This window comes from Dendrobates tinctorius, unplaced genomic scaffold, assembly GCF_039654945.1.
Source record: "Dendrobates tinctorius isolate UK_male_01 unplaced genomic scaffold, ASM3965494v1 ptg000060l, whole genome shotgun sequence".
In the NCBI taxonomy this organism is placed as follows: domain Eukaryota; kingdom Metazoa; phylum Chordata; class Amphibia; order Anura; family Dendrobatidae; genus Dendrobates; species Dendrobates tinctorius.
This window is the reverse complement of record NW_027361728.1, coordinates 14,043,583-14,062,500: the sequence shown is the minus strand read 5'-3', so window position 1 is coordinate 14,062,500 and position 18,918 is coordinate 14,043,583. Positions and strand designations below refer to the sequence as shown.

Genomic DNA, 18,918 nt, shown 5'->3' with positions numbered 1-18,918 from the left:
ACCTGCGATGATAATCCAGATCACGTGGCGCGCGCAGTCACATGATGTCTGATAACGAGAGTGCTGCTGGAATTTTGGCTCAAGCAGCACTCACGTTATCAGACATCACGTGACTGCGCGACCATGTTCTTAGTCACTAGAGTCTAACCCAGACACTTACTTTTTTTTTTTTTATTTAAACCTATGTTTTGTTTTGTCTTTTTTGTAGTTTGATCCATCAATACTCAGTATCTTCTAGCATTTAATGCTTATGAGTTTATTGTCTTGATCCTACAGGTAACTATATATATTTTTATTCTCCATTGATTCACAGCGCGAGTATCATTTTGTTTAACCTCTTCGCGACCGCCCACAGTAGATAAACGTTGGCGCTTGCTGGGCTTTGTGCAGCGCCGACGTTTATCTACTGTCGGCGGTTTTGTGCCCCCCGGGACCCCCACATACCTTATAACGCGGGGATCCCGGTGCACAATGCATGCTGGGACCCCCGACGTCATCGAGACCTGATTGGTTCAGGTCCTGATGACGTCGCGTCACAGCAGCCAATGAGAGAGCTCGCTGGGAAAGCTGCTTGTTTCCCGGCGATCTCCCTCATTATAACGCGACTTCTCCTCTGAGCTCATGCTGACAGATGAGCAGAGGTGAAGCAGCGTTACAGTGTGACTAGATCGCTGCCTGGCACAGCTGTGTCAGGCAGCGATCTTGTCACACAGTAACGCTGCTTCACCTCTGCTCATCTGCCAGTGTGAGATCAGAGGAGAAGTGGCGTTACTATGAGTCAAAAATACAAAAAATAAAAAACACAAAAATAAAAAAAAAAGTAAAGAAAAAAAAGCAGGTAGGCGGGCTAGAGTCAGGGCTAGAGTCAGGGCTAGAGTCAGGGCTAGAGTCAGGGCTAGAGTCAGGGCTAGAGTCAGGGCTAGAGTCAGGGCTAGAGTCAGGGCTAGAGTCAGGGCTAGAGTCAGGGCTAGAGTCAGGGCTAGAGTCAGGGCTAGAGTCAGGGCTAGAGTCAGGGCTAGAGTCAGGGCTAGAGTCAGGGCTAGAGTCAGGGTTAGGGTTGGAATTCGAATTGGGGGTTTCCACTGTTTAGGTACATCAGGGGCTCTGTAAATGCAATATGACGCCCGCAGACCATTCCATCAAAGTCTGCATTCCAGAACGTCACTACTTCCCTTCCGAGCCCCACCGTGTGCCCAAACAGTGGTTCCCCCCCCCACATGTGGGGTACCAGCGTACTCAGGACAAATTGGACAACAACTCTTAGGGTCCAATTTCTCCTGTTACCCTTGTGAAAATAAAAATTGGGAGCTAAAAGATCATTTTTGTGGAAAAAAAATGATTTTTTTATTTTCACGGCTCTACATTATAAACTTTAGTGAAACACTTGGGGGTTCAAAGTGCTCACCACACATCTAGATAAGTTCCTTGGGGGGGGTCTAGTTTCCAAAAAGGGGTCACTTGTGGAGGATTTCCACTGTTTAGGCACATCAGGGGCTCTGCAAACGCGACATGACACCCGCAGACGATTCCATCAAAGTCTGCATTCCAAAACGTCACTACTTCCCTTCCGATCCCCACCGTGTGCCCAAACAGTAGTTTTCTTCCACATATGGGGTACCAGTGTACTCAGGACAAATTGGACAACAACTTTTGGGGTCCAATTTCTCCTGTTACCCTTGTGAAAATAAAAAATTGGGGGCTAAAAGATCATGTTTGTGGAACAAAAATGATTTTTTATTTTCATGGCTCTACGTTATAAACATCTGTGAAGCACTTGGGGGTTCAAAGTGCTCACAGCACATCTAGATAAGTTCTTTAAGGGGTCTATTTTCCAAAATGGGGTCACTTGTGGGGGTTTCCACTGTTTAGGCACATTAGGGGCTCTCCAAATGCAACATGGCGTCCTATCTCAATTCCAGCCAATTCTGCATTGAAAAAGTCAAACGGCACTCCTTCCTTTCTGAGCTCTGCCGTGTGCTCAAACAGTGGTTTAGCCCCACATACGGGGTATCGGCGTATTTGGGAGAAATTGCACAAAAAATTGTGTGGTTCATTTTCTGTTTTAACACTTGTGAAAATAAAAAAAATGGTTCTGAAGTAAAATGTTTGTGAAAAAAAGTTAAATGTTTATTTTTTCCTTCCACATTCCATTCATTCATGTGAAGCACCTGAAGGGTTAATAAACTTCTTGAATGTGGTTTTGAGTACATTGAGAGGTGCAGTTTTTAGAATGGTGTCACTTTTGGGTATTTTCTGTCATATTGACCCCCCAAACTCACTTCAAATGTGAGGTGGTCCCTAAAAAAAATGGTGTTGTAAATTTTGTTGTAAAAATGAGAAATCGCTGGTCAACTTTTAACCCTTATAACTTCCTAAAAAAAAAAATTATGCTTCCAAAATTGTGCAGATGTAAAGTAGACATGTGGGAAATGTTATTTATTAACTATTTTGTGCAATATCACTCTCTGATTTAAGGGCATAAAAATTAAAAGTTTGAAAATTGCAAAATTTTCAAAATTTTTGCCAAATTTCGATTTTTTTTTAACATATAAGCGCAGTTCATATCTAAGAAATTTTACCACTATCCTGAAGTACAATATGTCATGAGAAAACAATGTCAGAATCAGCAGGATCAGTTGAAGTGTTCTAGAGTTATGGCCTCATAAAGTGACACTGGTCAGAATTGAAAAAATTGGCCTGGTCACGAAGGCAAAAACAGGCTCCGGCGCGAAAGGGTTAAATTGTTTATTTTCACCCCTGGTGGTGTGGGGGTTTCTTACTCGCTGCTGAATCAACCCTGCACACTAGCGCCGCTGGTATATTATATATTTTATATGTATATACATACACTATTACTCCCTACTTCCCTGGTTGGGGGAGGGGGACAGATATAGGGCCGATTCAGGAATTCAGCTACACCATCCCTAGCTTTAGGGGCAAGAAAGGAGCACCTGACCCCGGCTAATCAGACAACAGAGTTGTGACAATATTTATGAGCTATCTATTGGATTTGATAATTAATGATTAGAGCCGGAGAACTCTTAAATGCATTCTTCCCCTCTGCACCAAAGACATTCATGTTAACGCCCACTGTGGTTTGGGCACCCTGCAGAACTCAGAATGGGAGCAATGTCACTTTTCCGATGCCTTCAAACTACTATGAAGGTGGAAAAAAATCAATTTTTCAGTTGACAGACAACAGGTATGAGTAGGTTTCATTTTTATAGGTGCCAAATGAAGGTATATAACATTTTTAAATCACTTAATTGAATTTTTTTTTGTATAACAACTGAATTGCTGTTTATTTGTTCTCTAATTTTTTTTTTTTGTGATTTTCCCCATGCGGTAAACGTGATAAGTACAGATAAGAGAATATTGTCGGCTCCCTCCTTATTCAGCAAGCTATAGCGCTTACCAAAGAAGCTGAATCGGGAACCCGGATACCTGGAGCGTTCCCAGTGATCAGGTAGGTGCATGTGTCGCGGCTGTGTGACAGTCACAACACATAGGCTCTCCCATTCTCTAGATGACTTTATTGTATCAGTATAATAAACAGTACTGTCAGGGTTATATAGTATTTTTATAATTCAGTATAGTTACACTTTATAAAAGCAAAATTTCTCATTAAATTGCCATAATCTGAAAGCTATAACTTGCATATTTTGGCCGAAAAATATGTTTGGGGGCTTGTTTCTTCAGGATGAGTTTTTATTAGTACCATTTTGCACTACATATATATTAGTTTTTTTCCTTAAATTGTTTTGCGTGGGAGAGTAAACAAAAAAACAGCAATTCATAAATGGTATTTCATTTTTTCATGCCATTCACCATGTAATAAAAGCAGGACTATGAAGTTGGCATGCCAACCTTTAGACTCCCCTGCCTCACTACTAAGCATGTACATAAAGTTCAGTACAGATTCATCTCAACTAAAAGCCCAGATCCTTAGATCAGGAACAGAACACTTTCATAACTTTCCCCAAGTTCTTTTGAAAACATTTGCAGCACACTGATGTACTACTGTATCCAATTTCTTATATATTTTAGGAGTTCGTCCATTTTCTACCAAATGACTTAACAAAAATGGACACGGACTCCACGACTCTGAAGCCATGGATAAAGTGTAAAAACACTTTATTGTTTTGGTCAGTAAGGTTACCGTGATACCGCATTTGTATACGGTAATTTTTTTTATGTTTTGCTTCTTTTGCACAGTAAAGTAATTTGTTTTTCTTACAATTTATTTTTGAACTGTCAGATCCGGATACCTGTAACTTGATTTTTTCGATAACAGAGCAAAATGAGCATTTTGTTTTTGACATACACACATGATATGTATCTATTAATTCTATGCTTCAATTGTTGGTATGTAAAAAATGCTATATACATATATTTTTTTTTTAGTGTTTTTTCTTATGGTGTTTACTGAATATAATGTAAAAGTTTTATACACACGTGGTCAAAATTGTTGGTACCCCTCCTTTAATGACAAAAAAAAAAAAACAACAATGGTGACAGAAAACTTGAATGACAAAAGTAATAAATCAAAAAATCGATGAAAATTAACAAATGAAAGTCAGACATTGCTTTTCAACCATGCTTTCACAGAAGTTTAAAAAAAAAAATAAAACTCATGAAATAGGCCTGGGCAGAAATGATGGTACCCTTAACTTAATATTTTGCTGCACAACCTTTTGAGGAAATCACTGCAATCAAATGATTCCTGTAACTGTCAATGAGACTTCTGCACCTCTCGACAGGTATTTTGGCCCACTGCTCAAGAGCAAACTGCTCCAGTTGTCTCTAGTTTGAAGGTTGCCTTTTCCAGACGGCATATTTCAGCTCATTCCAAAGATGCGCAATAGGATTTAGGTCAGGGCTCATAGAAGGCCAATTCAGAATAGTCCAATGTTTTCCTCTTAGCCATTCATGGGTGTTTTTAGCTGTGTGTTTTGGGTCATTATTCTGTTGCAAGACCCATGACGAGCGTCTGAGACCAAGCTTTCTGATACTGGGCTGCACATTTCTCTCTAGAATCCCTTGATAGTCTTGAGATTTCATTGTACCCTGCACAGATTCTAGACACCCTGTGCCAGATGCAGCAAAGCAGCCCCAGAACATAACAGAGCCTCCTCCATGTTTCACAGTAGGGACAATGTTCTTTTCTTCATACACTTCATTTTTCCATCTGTGAAAATAGAGGTGAGGTTACTTGCTAAAAAGTTCCATTTTTGTCTCATCTGTCCATAGGACATTCTCCCAGAAGCTTTGCGGCTTATCAACATGTAGTTTGGCAATTTACAGTCTGGCTTTTTTATGATTTTTTTTTTCAACAATGGTGTCTCCCACGAAGTCCACTTTGGCTCATACAACAACAGATGGTGTGAGCCGACACTGATGTTCCTTGAGCTTGAAGTTCACCTTTAATTTGTTTAGAAGTTTTTCTGGGCACTTTTGTTACTATTCATATTATCCGTCTCTTTGATTTGTCATCAATTTTCCTCCTGCGGCCATGTCCAGGGAGGTTTGCTACAGTCCCATGGAGCTTAAATTTCTGAATAATATGTGTATCTGTAGTCACAGGAACATCAGCTGCTTGGAGATGATCTTATCACTTTTACCTTTAACATGTTTGTCTATAATTTTATTTCTAATTTCCTGAGACAACTCTTTCCTTTGCTTCCTCTGGTCCATGTTGAGTGTGATACACACCATGTTACCAAACAGCACAGTGAGCATCTGTAGCCCTCTATACACGTCCACTCACTGATTCCAAGATTGTAGACACCTGTGATGCTAACTGGTGGACACACCTTGAATTGGCATGTCCCTTTTGTCACATTTTCAGGGGTATCATTTCAGTCCAGGCCTATTTTTCCATGAGTTTTATTTTTTTTAAAGTCTGTGGAAGCATGGTTGAAAAGCAATGTCTGACTTAAATTATTCATTTTCATAGATTTCAGATTTATTATTACTTTTGTCAGATTCAAGTTATTTCTGTCACCATTGTGGATTTTTCTGTCATTAAATGAGGGGTACCAACAATTTTGACCACGTGTGCAGATTTGGCGATACTGTGCGTACTTTCTTGCTTACTTTTATATTTACAGAACAGAATTTTTGCTTGTGAAACATTTTTTAATTTTTTTTTTTCTCTTATTTTTTTAAAATGCTTACATTTCTTTTATAGACACTATTTCTTAGTCCCAGTATGGGACATTACCTTTACTGGTCTGATCACTGGTCTAATAGTCTCCAATGCTCCTGCGTCTCCTGTTGGTCTCATACTGTCAGGAGGCTTATGACAGGACCTGCAGCACATCATGGCTGAGTGATCCCATGGCCTTTATTTGCCCTACGGCTACCATCGGCATTATATGGTAACAATCATGGGGTGCCGATGGGGAAAAACAGGGAACCCCTTCCATCTAATGAGCAGATTGGCATATATGCCACTATTGACAAAGGTATCACAGGAGTTAAAAAACTCAGATCGGTGCTAGCTGATTTTTCCAGCTCTGCTTGTGAGTAGAGTTGAGCGAATATCATCGGTTCCCCGCTTATTCGGCAAGCTATAGCGCTTGACGAATAAGCTACAGCAGGAACCCGGCTTCCTGGATCGCGCAGGCTGAACAGCAGATCGGCGCCGCCGCAGCTGCATGCATCACGGCTGTGTCACAGTCACAGCACATGCATGGAGAGCCTAACACACAGGCTCTCCATGCATGTGCTATGACAGTGACACAGCCGCGACACATGTAGCTGAAGCATCGATGAGCGGATCAGCCGGCGCGCTCCATGTATCCGGGTTCCCACTGTAGCTTATTCGGCAAGAGGTATAGCTTGCCAAATAAGCGGGGAACCGAAAGATATTCACGAAACTCTACTTGTGAGGCAGCAAAATCTTAATGCCTTAACATGTACAGCAGTTTGCGGGGACGCACTTCTCACTGCGCAGTGCAACAACGGTGGATGTTGGGAAGGGGATTAAAAGGCTCGATACCAACTAAGAACTGCTACTAGGACAATTAACGGACAATAGGCAGAAGTAGAGTTCCTGTTCTAATAGGTTGCATTCATCAAATGTATGAGCAATGGGGATGTGAAATTAAAAAAGTTACTTTTTTCAACAATAGTTTTAGCTCAAAAGGTTTCATTTTCACGAGAAACACAAGTGAAAAAGCATCTCACAATTTATTACTTCATTTCTCCATATTAGAACATGTGTTTATAAACTGCTACTGGGACAAACATTAGGGCTCAGAAAAGGAGTGACAATCAGGTTTTACAGCTCACACAGATCAGAGTATGGATGCAATAGAAAGCCTATGGTTTCAGTTGATGGAATGTGAATTTAACAAACTTTTCCGCAGATATTTTAGTGCTCAGTGTGTGGTGTCCAGCTGATGCCACGGATACACCACATAATTTAAGTAGAGTATCCCAAGCACAGCATGGAAGGCCTCTTTGGTTGTGTGTAGTGCTCAATTTTGAGGTACTACTGAAGTAGGGGCACTTAGATAATGGTACAGAAGTTATGCATGTTAAGGTGGTAACCCTGGTTCTGTAGTAGGTGTCCTAAAACCTATTTTTCCACCAACTTTCAAGAATGTGTGGCATTCTGGGCCCTAAATTCTGCAGTCCTTAGGATTGTAAACTTTAAGCTGATTGATTAACAAAACATACAAGTTTTTACCATATTATATAGGTCCGGGAAAGAAACTTTTTTTCTTTTATTTTACATCGGTGAACCCCAAATAATGGCACTATAATCTTAGATCAAGTATTGAAATATTGAAATAGTACTTAAATACTGGGCAAACATAGCAAATTAATATAAGGAATGGATGTAGTAAATGTTATTGTAAGATACAACAGAAATATGGAATATTAATGGACAATATGGAATAAAAAAAGAAGCACACAACTTAAATAGAAAACGGGGAAAAAAAGACCTGTGGAGTGGAAGATGGAATGACATTGTTCTCAGCAGGGACTGGTATAACAGGGATCACAGGGACAATGGGAGGGCAAGGAGGACCAGCGTCTGTGGACTAAAAGAAAAGAAAAACATTCAACCCACTATAATAAAAGACAACTGAGGCAATTGTACATGAAAATCAATAAAATAAAGTGAACTTTTCAAACGGACACACTGCAAATTATGCAAAAGCTTACCATACTTTGATTCTAAAATGTATCATCAATTTATTAGTCAATATCAATATTAAAACACATTATGAATTATTTTATAGTGCCACTAACCTCCAGGGCACTGAACATACAATATAAGACAGTTTATGTTTAAAGAGTAACCATCATTTAACTTTTTATTTCATATATCTTTAGAGAAATCCGCTTATTCTTCCTGAGTAGAGTTGAGCGTATTTTTTTTTTGTTTATGCAATATTCGTCGAACACAGCTGAATGTCATTAGAGTCAGTAGGAGTAGAAATTACCGAACATGTTCGGAAACGACCATCAAAAATACATTCGGCACAAATAGGGTACCAATATGGCACGAAACTGTAAATTCAGATTCGGCGACCAAATCCCATAAATTCGCTCAACTCTACTCCTGAACTGATCATTCATTCTCCAAAGTCACAATTCATGGGTAAAGCTGTAATCAGTGAAGACAGATTGCTATATTACTGAGCTGGAATCTTACCAGCAGCAACTGTCGTCCAGGTTTCGGCAAAGGAGGAGGGAAGAGCTGTATGCAGAGCTCCTCCCTCATTCTACCTCCCTCCCATTTGTCCTGAACCTTATTATTAGTAACCGCTAACTGTTATTTTAGTAATGTAACATCTGTCTTCACTGATTTTACCAAGGAATTGAGAATTTTGAAAATGATCAGTCCTGGTGGAAAAAGAAAAGCAGATTAATCTAATACGTTATTATAATAAGTTTCTTATTTTCACTTGGACTATTGATTTATGAAATAAAAATTAAAACAGACTCTTTAACCTTACTAATTTATTAGGATTCAAATCTAGTAATCTGGAGAAGAATGCTCCACCAGGTTTTAAAATCTATAAATTCAAATCGGTCAAGTGTGGATGATAATGTAAAATTATGTAACCTCGCTGAATAAACATCATCTGCATTAAAATCTTAAAATTGAAATTGTAAACCAAGGCACAATGATAGTGTCATAAACGACAAGATCACACTGAAGTCTGAGCGCCAAGCACAATGCAGACATCCAAAACAAGGAGGTTCTGTACAGTAATTTAACACTTATGTTCCTAAAAACCGGCACAATATTCCTAGCAAAATTAAACTTCACTTAATTGACTTGTAAAGTGCTGTGGAATATGTTGGTGCTATAGAAAAAAATATCATTATAAACAACCACCAATTGCTCAGAATGTAGTATGAAGTTTTATTTCCGGTAACAAATTTCTGCATTAATGTCAAAGAAACAAGCATGATATAGCCTTCTAGCTCAGGAAAACTGTGGTGGCCCACGTGTACACACCTTATTAATTCTATAGTTACATATATGACATATATGAGGATCATTTCCACATTTTGATTTACACAAATGAAAAATGGCAACGTCAAATAGAGCAGTCACCCTCCGTAAGACACCTTAGTTGTAGCCAGCATCTAACAGAGTAGACGTGTGGGATCTGAATAATCTCGGACCTGGTTCTAGAAGTGCAGTTTCCGTCTGGACCTGTCCTTGCTGTAGATTATAGCATGGGTATGTAAACAGGACCTGTCACCAGTTCAAAAGTAGCCAGATTCTGTGCTCTTATTTGATTCCCACTATACCCAAAGAATTCAAGGGTTTTTTTTTTTCTTTTTCTCTATATGGATCCATAGACATGGGCTTTATTATAAAATACTTATTTAATTGTCTTTACCCCATGGTATTTGGTGAGTATTTTTTAAGAAGCGTATTTTTGAAAAAATACAAGTTACCTACTTTACTTAAGGGTATGTTTCCCACGTAGTTTTTAGTCTCTGCGGATTTTGTAGAGAAAACCGCAGGAAATCCGCAGGACAAAGTGCTGCGGTTTTTCTGCGGATTATCTGCGTTTTATCTGCGGTTTTACACCTCATAATGGATGAGGTGTAAAACCGCAGCGTTTCTGCACCAAACAATTGACATGCTGCGGATTGTAAACCGCAGCAAAACCGCGCGGAAAAAACGCAGCATGTGCACAGCTTTTTTTTATTTCCATAGGAAATAAAGGTACTGTACAACGCAGCAAAATCTGCTGCGTTTCTGCAGAGCCAAAAACGCTGCGGAAACGCAGCAGAATCCGCAGCGTGTGCACATACCCTGAAAGGGTGAAGAACTGATACAGTAAATCTGCAACATCAATAACTCACCAAAAGCTCAGTTTGGCTTGAGAGAAGTCCAAAAAAAAAATAGATACATATATAGATATATCTATCCAAATATGTAGTAGAATTCTAAATCATCCCACATTCCCTGTAAAAAAAAAAAAAAAAAAAAAAGGAAAATGGAATAGGAAGTAAGCATCACTCCTATCTATCAATGAATAAATAAAACTGGTAGTGGTCTCAAACATTGGCAAAACATAGGAATTTGTTGTTTTCACAAAGTGACTTTTTAAGCATTTAAGGAAAAAAATGCGAGTTTGGCATCACCACTGTTGAGAAGAGGGGTGTATGGTGTATTAGTATGTCTGCTTTTTCCCTTATTTTCTAATGCTGACCAGCAAACTTTCCTCGCTGTCCTCTAATGTTTCTACTGGTAGATAGAAACAGCATTTCCCACTGACTCCCGCATTACCATCTGCATGTGGTAAACCTGAGTGCACGGTGTGAAAGGTTTACATAGTTTGCACCTGATATGCCAGCTGAGGCAGAGTTGCAGGCACAAAGTTAATTTTTGGTTTCTTTTCTATGACTTCGTTGTTTTCTTGATTTGTATAAAGATCGCAAGCTCATTTTTTACTTCAGAAGGAGATCATACTAATTTAATATGTATGATGTTTAACCCCTTCGCGACATAGGACGTAAACTTACATCATATGTCGGGTCTCTGCCTTTGATGCGCCAAGACCGCATCTTTTCTGGCAGGCTATGGCTGATTGAATAGAAGTACTGAGCAGCCTTTTTTTTTTTTTTGCTTCTATTTTAATAATCGTCGATCTAGTGTGGAAAGACGACTATTGGTTACTTACATTGGACGTCTCCTCTTTATATTCCAACATTTCTTAAATGTTGAGTATCTTAGTAGGGGAACGCCGTTTACAAAAAAAAAACATACACTCTATAAAAAATTAAGAAAGTTCCTTTTGGATTTCATTTTGAACCATCTCTTTTCTTTCCAGGGAAAAATATATCACCAACGGTGAGGGACCATAATAAGAGCTCAAGTCGCTCCAAGTTATACAAGTCTGCTTATGAGAAGATCAGAGTTCCAACACATTTAACAACCTGCTTAATATTTAAAACATAAAATACCACTGTCTATATACAAACAACTTGTTCATTATATAGAAAAAGGGCTGAAACAGAACTGTATGAATTTGTGGGACAGTTAAAACTAAACCACAAACTTTTAACCCAAATTTAACAAAATTAAATCTTTTCACATACGGAAAAAATACGATAAATGAAGGAAATAAGTTTATCCCAAGAACACATTTCAAATGTTTGATAGCAACAACTATCTATTCTTTGACAGCACTTATTTTAGGAAGGAATTCACAATATTCCAAATTGTACAAAAAAACAGATTATGTCCAAACATCAGACAAAAGTATTAATGAGAAGATTCCCAGAGTAAAAAAAAAAAATCTCAAAAACTGAAAATAGACTTCTAAAAGAACCATAATAGCCAGAAACATTATTTAAAAGAGAAAAATATAGAAAAAGCAAAAACATCTTTAGAAAAATAACTTTTAATCACCAAGTTCGAAAATGGAAAAAACAGGTCAGAAAAATATGAGCTAGACATTTGGGATCACAATTAAATGATCACATCTGTTATATAAAAAAAAGTTACCTCTCCAAAATAATATTCCTAACATAATTGCACCAAGCAGTCTGAGAAGAGCAAAAAGTGATAACAATAGCCTGACAGGTAATAAGAGAACTGGCATTTATAGCTGTAACAAGAAAAAAGGTCTTCGTTGTAAATCTAAAGATAGGAAGGAGAGAACATCCTACAGCACCAACGTTTTGGTTGAGAATTTGTCAGTTATGTAGTAGATTACCTGTGGCCTTCTGTATGTTGGTTACATAAGCCAAACACTCAGAGCCGGATTTAATGAAAATTTAATTGGTCGTCAGGGCAAAACCAAATCCCCCTAGCCCACGCACTGTGCGCTGCCAGGATTCACCTTCAGACCCAGGAACAGAAGGTATGTGTTATACATACCCCCGGGCAGTGGGCATGGCCTCTCTCCATACACATGTACCGAGCTGAGGCCTCAACCAGTCACACCAGTGGGCGTGTCCAACTAGAGAGTGAGGCCTCACTTCATACAAGTTTATGGAGAGGAAGGCCGCAGCCAGGAATATGTATAAGTCATACATACCCTCCAATCCAGAGTCTGAAACTGGTGAATCCTCTCAGCGCACAGTGCGTGGGCTGAGGGGATTCATAAGTCTGCAGTCACACAGAGTGACAGCAGACTTACCGCTTTTGACAGGTCAACCTCTTTAATGATGACTGACCAGGCAAAAACAAAATGGCTTTCTAAAAGCAAAGCCTATCGAGACATCTGAATATTGAACATGGAGGTGTTTTTGAGAGTATAAACATTACACCAATTGAATAAATATCTCAAATGGACAACTAAAAAAAAAATCACAGACATGTCAGTTTTCTATCCAAGTCGTGGATTAAAAATGACCTATACAAGTCTAAGGGTCCATGAAAATAATGGAAAGCATATGGATGGTATTCATGTGCTGTCCATTCTTTTACAGTTGTAGTGGACAAGAGACGTTTTACAATTTATTTGTATATATGTTCATACGTGAGAATCACTGATTAAAAGCTGATGTTAATATGAAACACTGATCAAATACTGATGTAAATCAGATCAAAAATACTGATAAAATGCATCCAGTTTTTAGGAGTACCAGAAAAATCACTGAAGACTAAAAGAGGCTTTAATGAAATTTTAAAGAGTACCAGCACCACTTTATTAAACATTTTTCAACCCATGTTATAGAAAAGTCCAAATCGGTAAGATTTCTGTTCCAAGTAGCAGACTAATTAGGAACTCAAACCATTCAGATACAAAAATCATCACTGAGGAGACAAAACTCTTTCCATACATAGATTATGGTACATAATACAGAAACCATAAACTATATTCTGTTTGGCATATTCTGGCTATTTAAATGCCTCCTTTCAAGTCAAATGTTTCATACATTCTTACTGAACTACTTTTAGCACTGTCTCTTATGAAATTTCCCTATGCATGCACCAAATGAAGCCCTATATCTTCATCAACCTAGCATATGTCAATAATGCCCTTTTGGTGTAGTGTTTTCTCACTGTATGAAAGTGGCTGATAAGCTATAAAATGAGAGCGTAACACTCAAAATCCTCAAAAGTTGGCAATAAATGCAGAAAATTCTGGGGAAACATTTAACATGGCCGGTTTGAGTCAATCACAACAAGTGATCATTTTGTCTTCTACATGTAATTTCTAGCTTTTTGTAGGTTTGTCCATTTACTTAGATTGTGCGCAAGGTCAGAACTAAAACAATCTAAGTTATGCATAAATGCTGTTACTTCTACTAAATGTCTATAAAACACTTCAAGTATATACGTGTTAAAAATAATTCTAAAGTCAAGTAAAATAAAGGTTTATGCCACAAGAAGTATTATCACACACAAAGTAACTATACCTTGATAAAAGAATAGTTTGACCAAGAACCATCAGACCACCAGCCACTCGTTGCTTTGACTTTAGCAGTGCTTCTGGTTGGGCTTTTTTTAACGCTGTCACGTAGATTAGTAAACTTTCCCTTGCTTTTGGAGGAAGAAGGTAAAGTTGCAGAGCTATACGATCTTTGCATGCATGCCGTCTGTTGAAAGTGTTGGTGAAGATGCTGGACAGAGGGATGATGCAATTTTTGTCGAATTTCTATTACATTCCGAGAAATACTGGCCATGACAAGAATCCTTTTCAATTCCCTTTTTAAAAAAAATACTACAAAAATATTTAAGTTTGAGAATAAAAGAATCTTACATTAAAATTGTGCCATCTGTGAACTGGACTAGCAAAAGAAAAGCAGGCACAGCTAAAGCGATTTCTGTTTCCCTGCAGCTCACCAACTCGTTTGTTAATTAAGCTACACCAGCGGAATGGAAAAGGACAGACAACCCTGTTCCTAGGCATGAATAATCAATTCTCAGCACAGATTAATATGTGTGAATCAAAGGTCAGAACACACAAGCCACCATCTGATGGCCAGACGTGTACAGAAAACTGACATTTAATTGTTAAACATAGTCCAAAACTTATTGTAACTGATTTGAGAGTAAATAATTTTCAATTCAAGTAATTTTTTCTTTTAAAGAAATACAAACAATACAAGTAAGGAGACCTAGCCAGTTAGTTTCCGATGAACCAATAGCGCAGTTAAAAGATGCCAGTGCTTTACTTTTTTGCTTAAGATATATTCCATCTGTAAGACGTCTGTGGCATGTCATTAGGATACATCATGAATCCCATTACATGGTGTGAGATATGGGAAAACCATATTTTGATTTCTGATGGAATTTCCCATCAAGATAAAGTTTGGCATAAAAATACTTGCTTCAGACCACTCAGCGCCCACCCTTGGTATGCTTTCACCAAGGCCATAAAAAGCAATGCAATGTTTTCCTGTAATTAAAACTCAAGGAACAAGCTCTTTGAAGCTCAGGTGACTAGCAAATAGCAGAAAGGTGTGAACTCTCCTGTAGCTACAGCCAGCTGGCTCCTTTTGTGTGACCAAGCACATGCAGACCTCGTTGCACTATAGGTCACAGCAAGGCTCTGAGTTATTGAATCTGGAAAATGACTTATAATAAGAGAATGCAATATCTCAGACTAGCCGAGCACATATTTGGAATCGGTATTCCTTCCCCCACACGCCCGTGCCCAACAGCCACCTGTAGAACTCTGCGTTCCTGGGCTATATATAGCATAGCTACCAAGTATTACATACGGTAGGCATATTTAGTCTCTATGCGCAGATAAAATCCAGCAGCATCCAGCGGCACGGCTGCCATTCCATTCAGAGCTTCAGGCGGAAAGTTATGAGCCTCCACGGTTCTGGACAGAAAATCATACTCTCACAGATGGGAGGAGAAGGGTTGCACAAGCCCAGGGGTGGGCACAGAATGTGGGAGGGGATAGCCTAGGAAATAAGAGACAGTTGCTAATTTTGAGCTTAGTTTTTCTACTGGCAGGAGGATCCGCTACCAGACACAGTCAGGAAAACCACATAACTAAGAGTTAGACCTGTGATCCCATGCTACATAACACAGTAATTGCAGCCTATCTATACCCTAACCTTGTACTACATTCTTGACTGCATGCTTGTATATTGTTCTGTATATACAGTGGGGAAAAAAAGTATTTAGTCAGTCAGCAATAGTGCAAGTTCCACCACTTAAAAAGATGAGAGGCGTCTGTAATTTACATCATAGGTAGACCTCAACTATGGGAGACAAACTGAGAAAAAAAAATCCAGAAAATCACATTGTCTGTTTTTGTTTCATTTTATTTGCATATTATGGTGGAAAATAAGTATTTGGTCAGAAACAAAATTTCATCTCAATACTTTGTGATATATCCTTTGTTGGTAATGACAGAGGTCAAACGTTTTCTGTAAGTCTTCACAAGGTTGCCACACACTCTTGTTGGTATGTTGGCCCATTCCTCCATGCAGATCTCCTCTAGAGCAGTGATGTTTTTGGCTTTTCGCTTGGCAACACGGACTTTCAACTCCCTCCAAAGGTTTTCTATAGGGTTGAGATCTGGAGACTGGCTAGGCCACTCCAGGACCTTGAAATGCTTCTTACGAAGCCACTCCTTCGTTGCCCTGGCGGTGTGCTTTGGATCATTGTCATGTTGAAAGACCCAGCCACGTTTCATCTTCAATGCCCTTGCTGATGGAAGGAGGTTTGCACTCAAAATCTCACGATACATGGCCCCATTCATTCTTTCATGTACCCGGATCAGTCGTCCTGGCCCCTTTGCAGAGAAACAGCCCCAAAGCATGATGTTTCCACCACCATGCTTTACAGTAGGTATGGTGTTTGATGGATGCAACTCAGTATTCTTTTTCCTCCAAACACGACAAGTTGTGTTTCTACCAAATAGTTCCAGTTTGGTTTCATCAGACCATAGGACATTCTCCCAAAACTCCTCTGGATCATCCAAATGCTCTCTAGCAAACTTCAGACGGGCCCGGACATGTACAGGCTTAAGCAGTGGGACACGTCTGGCACTGCAGGATCTGAGTCCATGGTGGCGTAGTGTGTTACTTATGGTAGGCCTTGTTACATTGGTCCCAGCTCTCTGCAGTTCATTCACTAGGTCCCCCCGCGTGGTTCTGGGATTTTTGCTCACCGTTCTTGTGATCATTCTGACCCCACGGGGTGGGATTTTGCGTGGAGCACCAGATCGAGGGAGATTATCAGTGGTCTTGTATGTCTTCCATTTTCTAATTATTGCTCCCACAGTTGATTTCTTCACTCCAAGCTGGTTGGCTATTGCAGATTCAGTCTTCCCAGCCTGGTGCAGGGCTACAATTTTGTTTCTGGTGTCCTTTGACAGCTCTTTGGTCTTCACCATAGTGGAGTTTGGAGTCAGACTGTTTGAGGGTGTGCACAGGTGTCTTTTTATACTGATAACAAGTTTAAACAGGTGCCATTACTACAGGTAATGAGTGGAGGAAAAAGGAGACTCTTAAAGAAGAAGTTACAGGTCTGTGAGAGCCAGAAATCTTGATTGCTTGTTTCTGACCAAATACTTATTTTCCACCATAATATGCAAATAAAATGAAAAAAAAAAACAGACAATGTGATTTTCTGGATTTTTTTTTCTCAGTTTGTCTCCCATAGTTGAGGTCTACCTATGATGTAAATTACAGACGCCTCTCATCTTTTTAAGTGGTGGAACTTGCACTATTGCCGCCTGTTGTCGGACGGGGCTTATGTCCAACGAGAAACTGGTGGCAGCATACGGTACGGTCTAAGTGAGGAGCCCTGACAGTGACGGCCGGGTGGTAGGTGAATATATATATATATATATACATACACATACATATACACACAATATATATATATATATATATATATATATATATATATATATATATATATATATATATACACACACACACACACACCCAGCCTGGACTTGTGATGTATAACCCCCCCATTCTGGCGACTATTTGCCCATGGGGCAGTTCCCTGACTGACCTGGGGCAGGTGGTGGCGCCAGAGAGCAGATCCTTGCTGGGTTCTTCTCTTTCCTCCCCCAAGGTGAGCTAAGTCGACACCCCCCTCCCCTGTGCGATCCGTCACACGTGGCCTTTTCTTATGCAGTTTTAGGTTATGTTCAGTTTTTTGATGTAACATTCAGGTGAACAACATGCATAAGCTTAAGGAAAATGTAAAAAAAAAAGTTGCAAAGCAAGAATGTGTTAAAAATAGAAGTGTTGGTTTGTTTTCATAATTTAGCAAAATGCAAAGTGAATGAACAAATTTCTTCCAGGTGCACTTGAACACAGTTGTTTATGGAATTTGGCAGGTGGATTGTTCCCAACATCTTGGAGATCTTTTGTGAATGTTTACTGTTGAAAATCCTTCTGTCTCTTCAATGAATACCACACAAACGTAATGATGTTAAGATCAGGTCTCTGTGAATGCCATATCATTGTTTCTAGGACACTTTACTTTTCATTACGCTGAATATAGTTCTTATTTATTGGCCTTTGGCAGAATACATTTGTAGCCATCAGATGCCTCCTTAATGGATTAGTATTTGCCTTTATTGGCAGACTCTAATAAAAGAAATGGGAAACATTGATAACCGTAGATGCAGTGGTATAGGAAACTTTATGCAGAAGATGAAAGACACAGCATGCTTACTTTCCTTCCCAACTGCAAGATGTCCAGCAGTGCTGTCAACTCAGAACTTGCAGCAATCAGTAGGATCCAGCTACACCCATCTAGTGTACAGAAAATTCTGGCTAAAAGTACTGTATATACTCGAGTATAAGCCGACCCGAGTATAAGCAGAGACCCCCTAATTTTGCCACAAAAAACTGGGAAAACTTATTGACTCGAGTGTAAGCCAAGGCTGGTGCTGCACAAGGGTTAATAGTGGTCCAAATAGATGCTCCATAGATAAATACCCCCCATAAAATGCTGCACAAGGGTTAATGGTGGCCTAAGAAGATGCTCCACAGATAAATAGGTCCCATATATTGCTGCTGCAATTAAAAAAATTAAATAAATAAAATTACATACTCACCTCTCGTCACTGGGGGCCAGGTGCCGGTGTTCTGAGCAGGCGGGGACACCAGCGCGCTATGTGGGCCAAGTGCTTGTGTCACCGCTGGCTCAGGCCCCCGGCACTGGCGATATTTACCCGTCCAATCACAGGGTGTAGCTCTATCCCGGGTTTCTGCAGTGATGTCTAGCAGAGGGTGCGCACTGACTACATCATCACGCCTTCTGACCTGAACGTCACAGTCAGAGGACGCGGAGGACAGAGAGGCGGTGGAACGGGGACAGGTGAATATTGCACTGCTCCTCGTCCTCCCCCCCCCTCCTGGCGCACGGTCTCTGCAGCCCCTGCTTGTTCCATGGTGTCAGCGCTGCAGCTCTTCCAGGTTCCAGCGGTCACGTGGTACCGCTCATTAGAGTCATGAATATGAGCATATTCATGACAAATGAGCAGTACC

General features: G+C 39.7%; 1 protein-coding gene across 22 annotated transcripts in view; it reads right to left on the bottom strand.

Annotated features, from left to right (window-relative positions):
* Positions 1-18,918, bottom strand: part of DLG1 (discs large MAGUK scaffold protein 1) — a 322,080-nt gene that overhangs the window by 155,195 nt on the left and 147,967 nt on the right. For 13 of the 22 annotated variants that reach the window (XM_073578705.1, XM_073578707.1, XM_073578710.1 and 10 more), the window contains one exon: positions 7,956-8,054. The exons of the other annotated variants lie outside the window; for them this stretch is intronic. In XM_073578705.1, the coding sequence (XP_073434806.1) occupies positions 7,956-8,054 (99 nt within the window). The remainder of the gene's footprint in view (positions 1-7,955; positions 8,055-18,918) is intronic. 22 annotated transcript variants of the gene reach the window in all.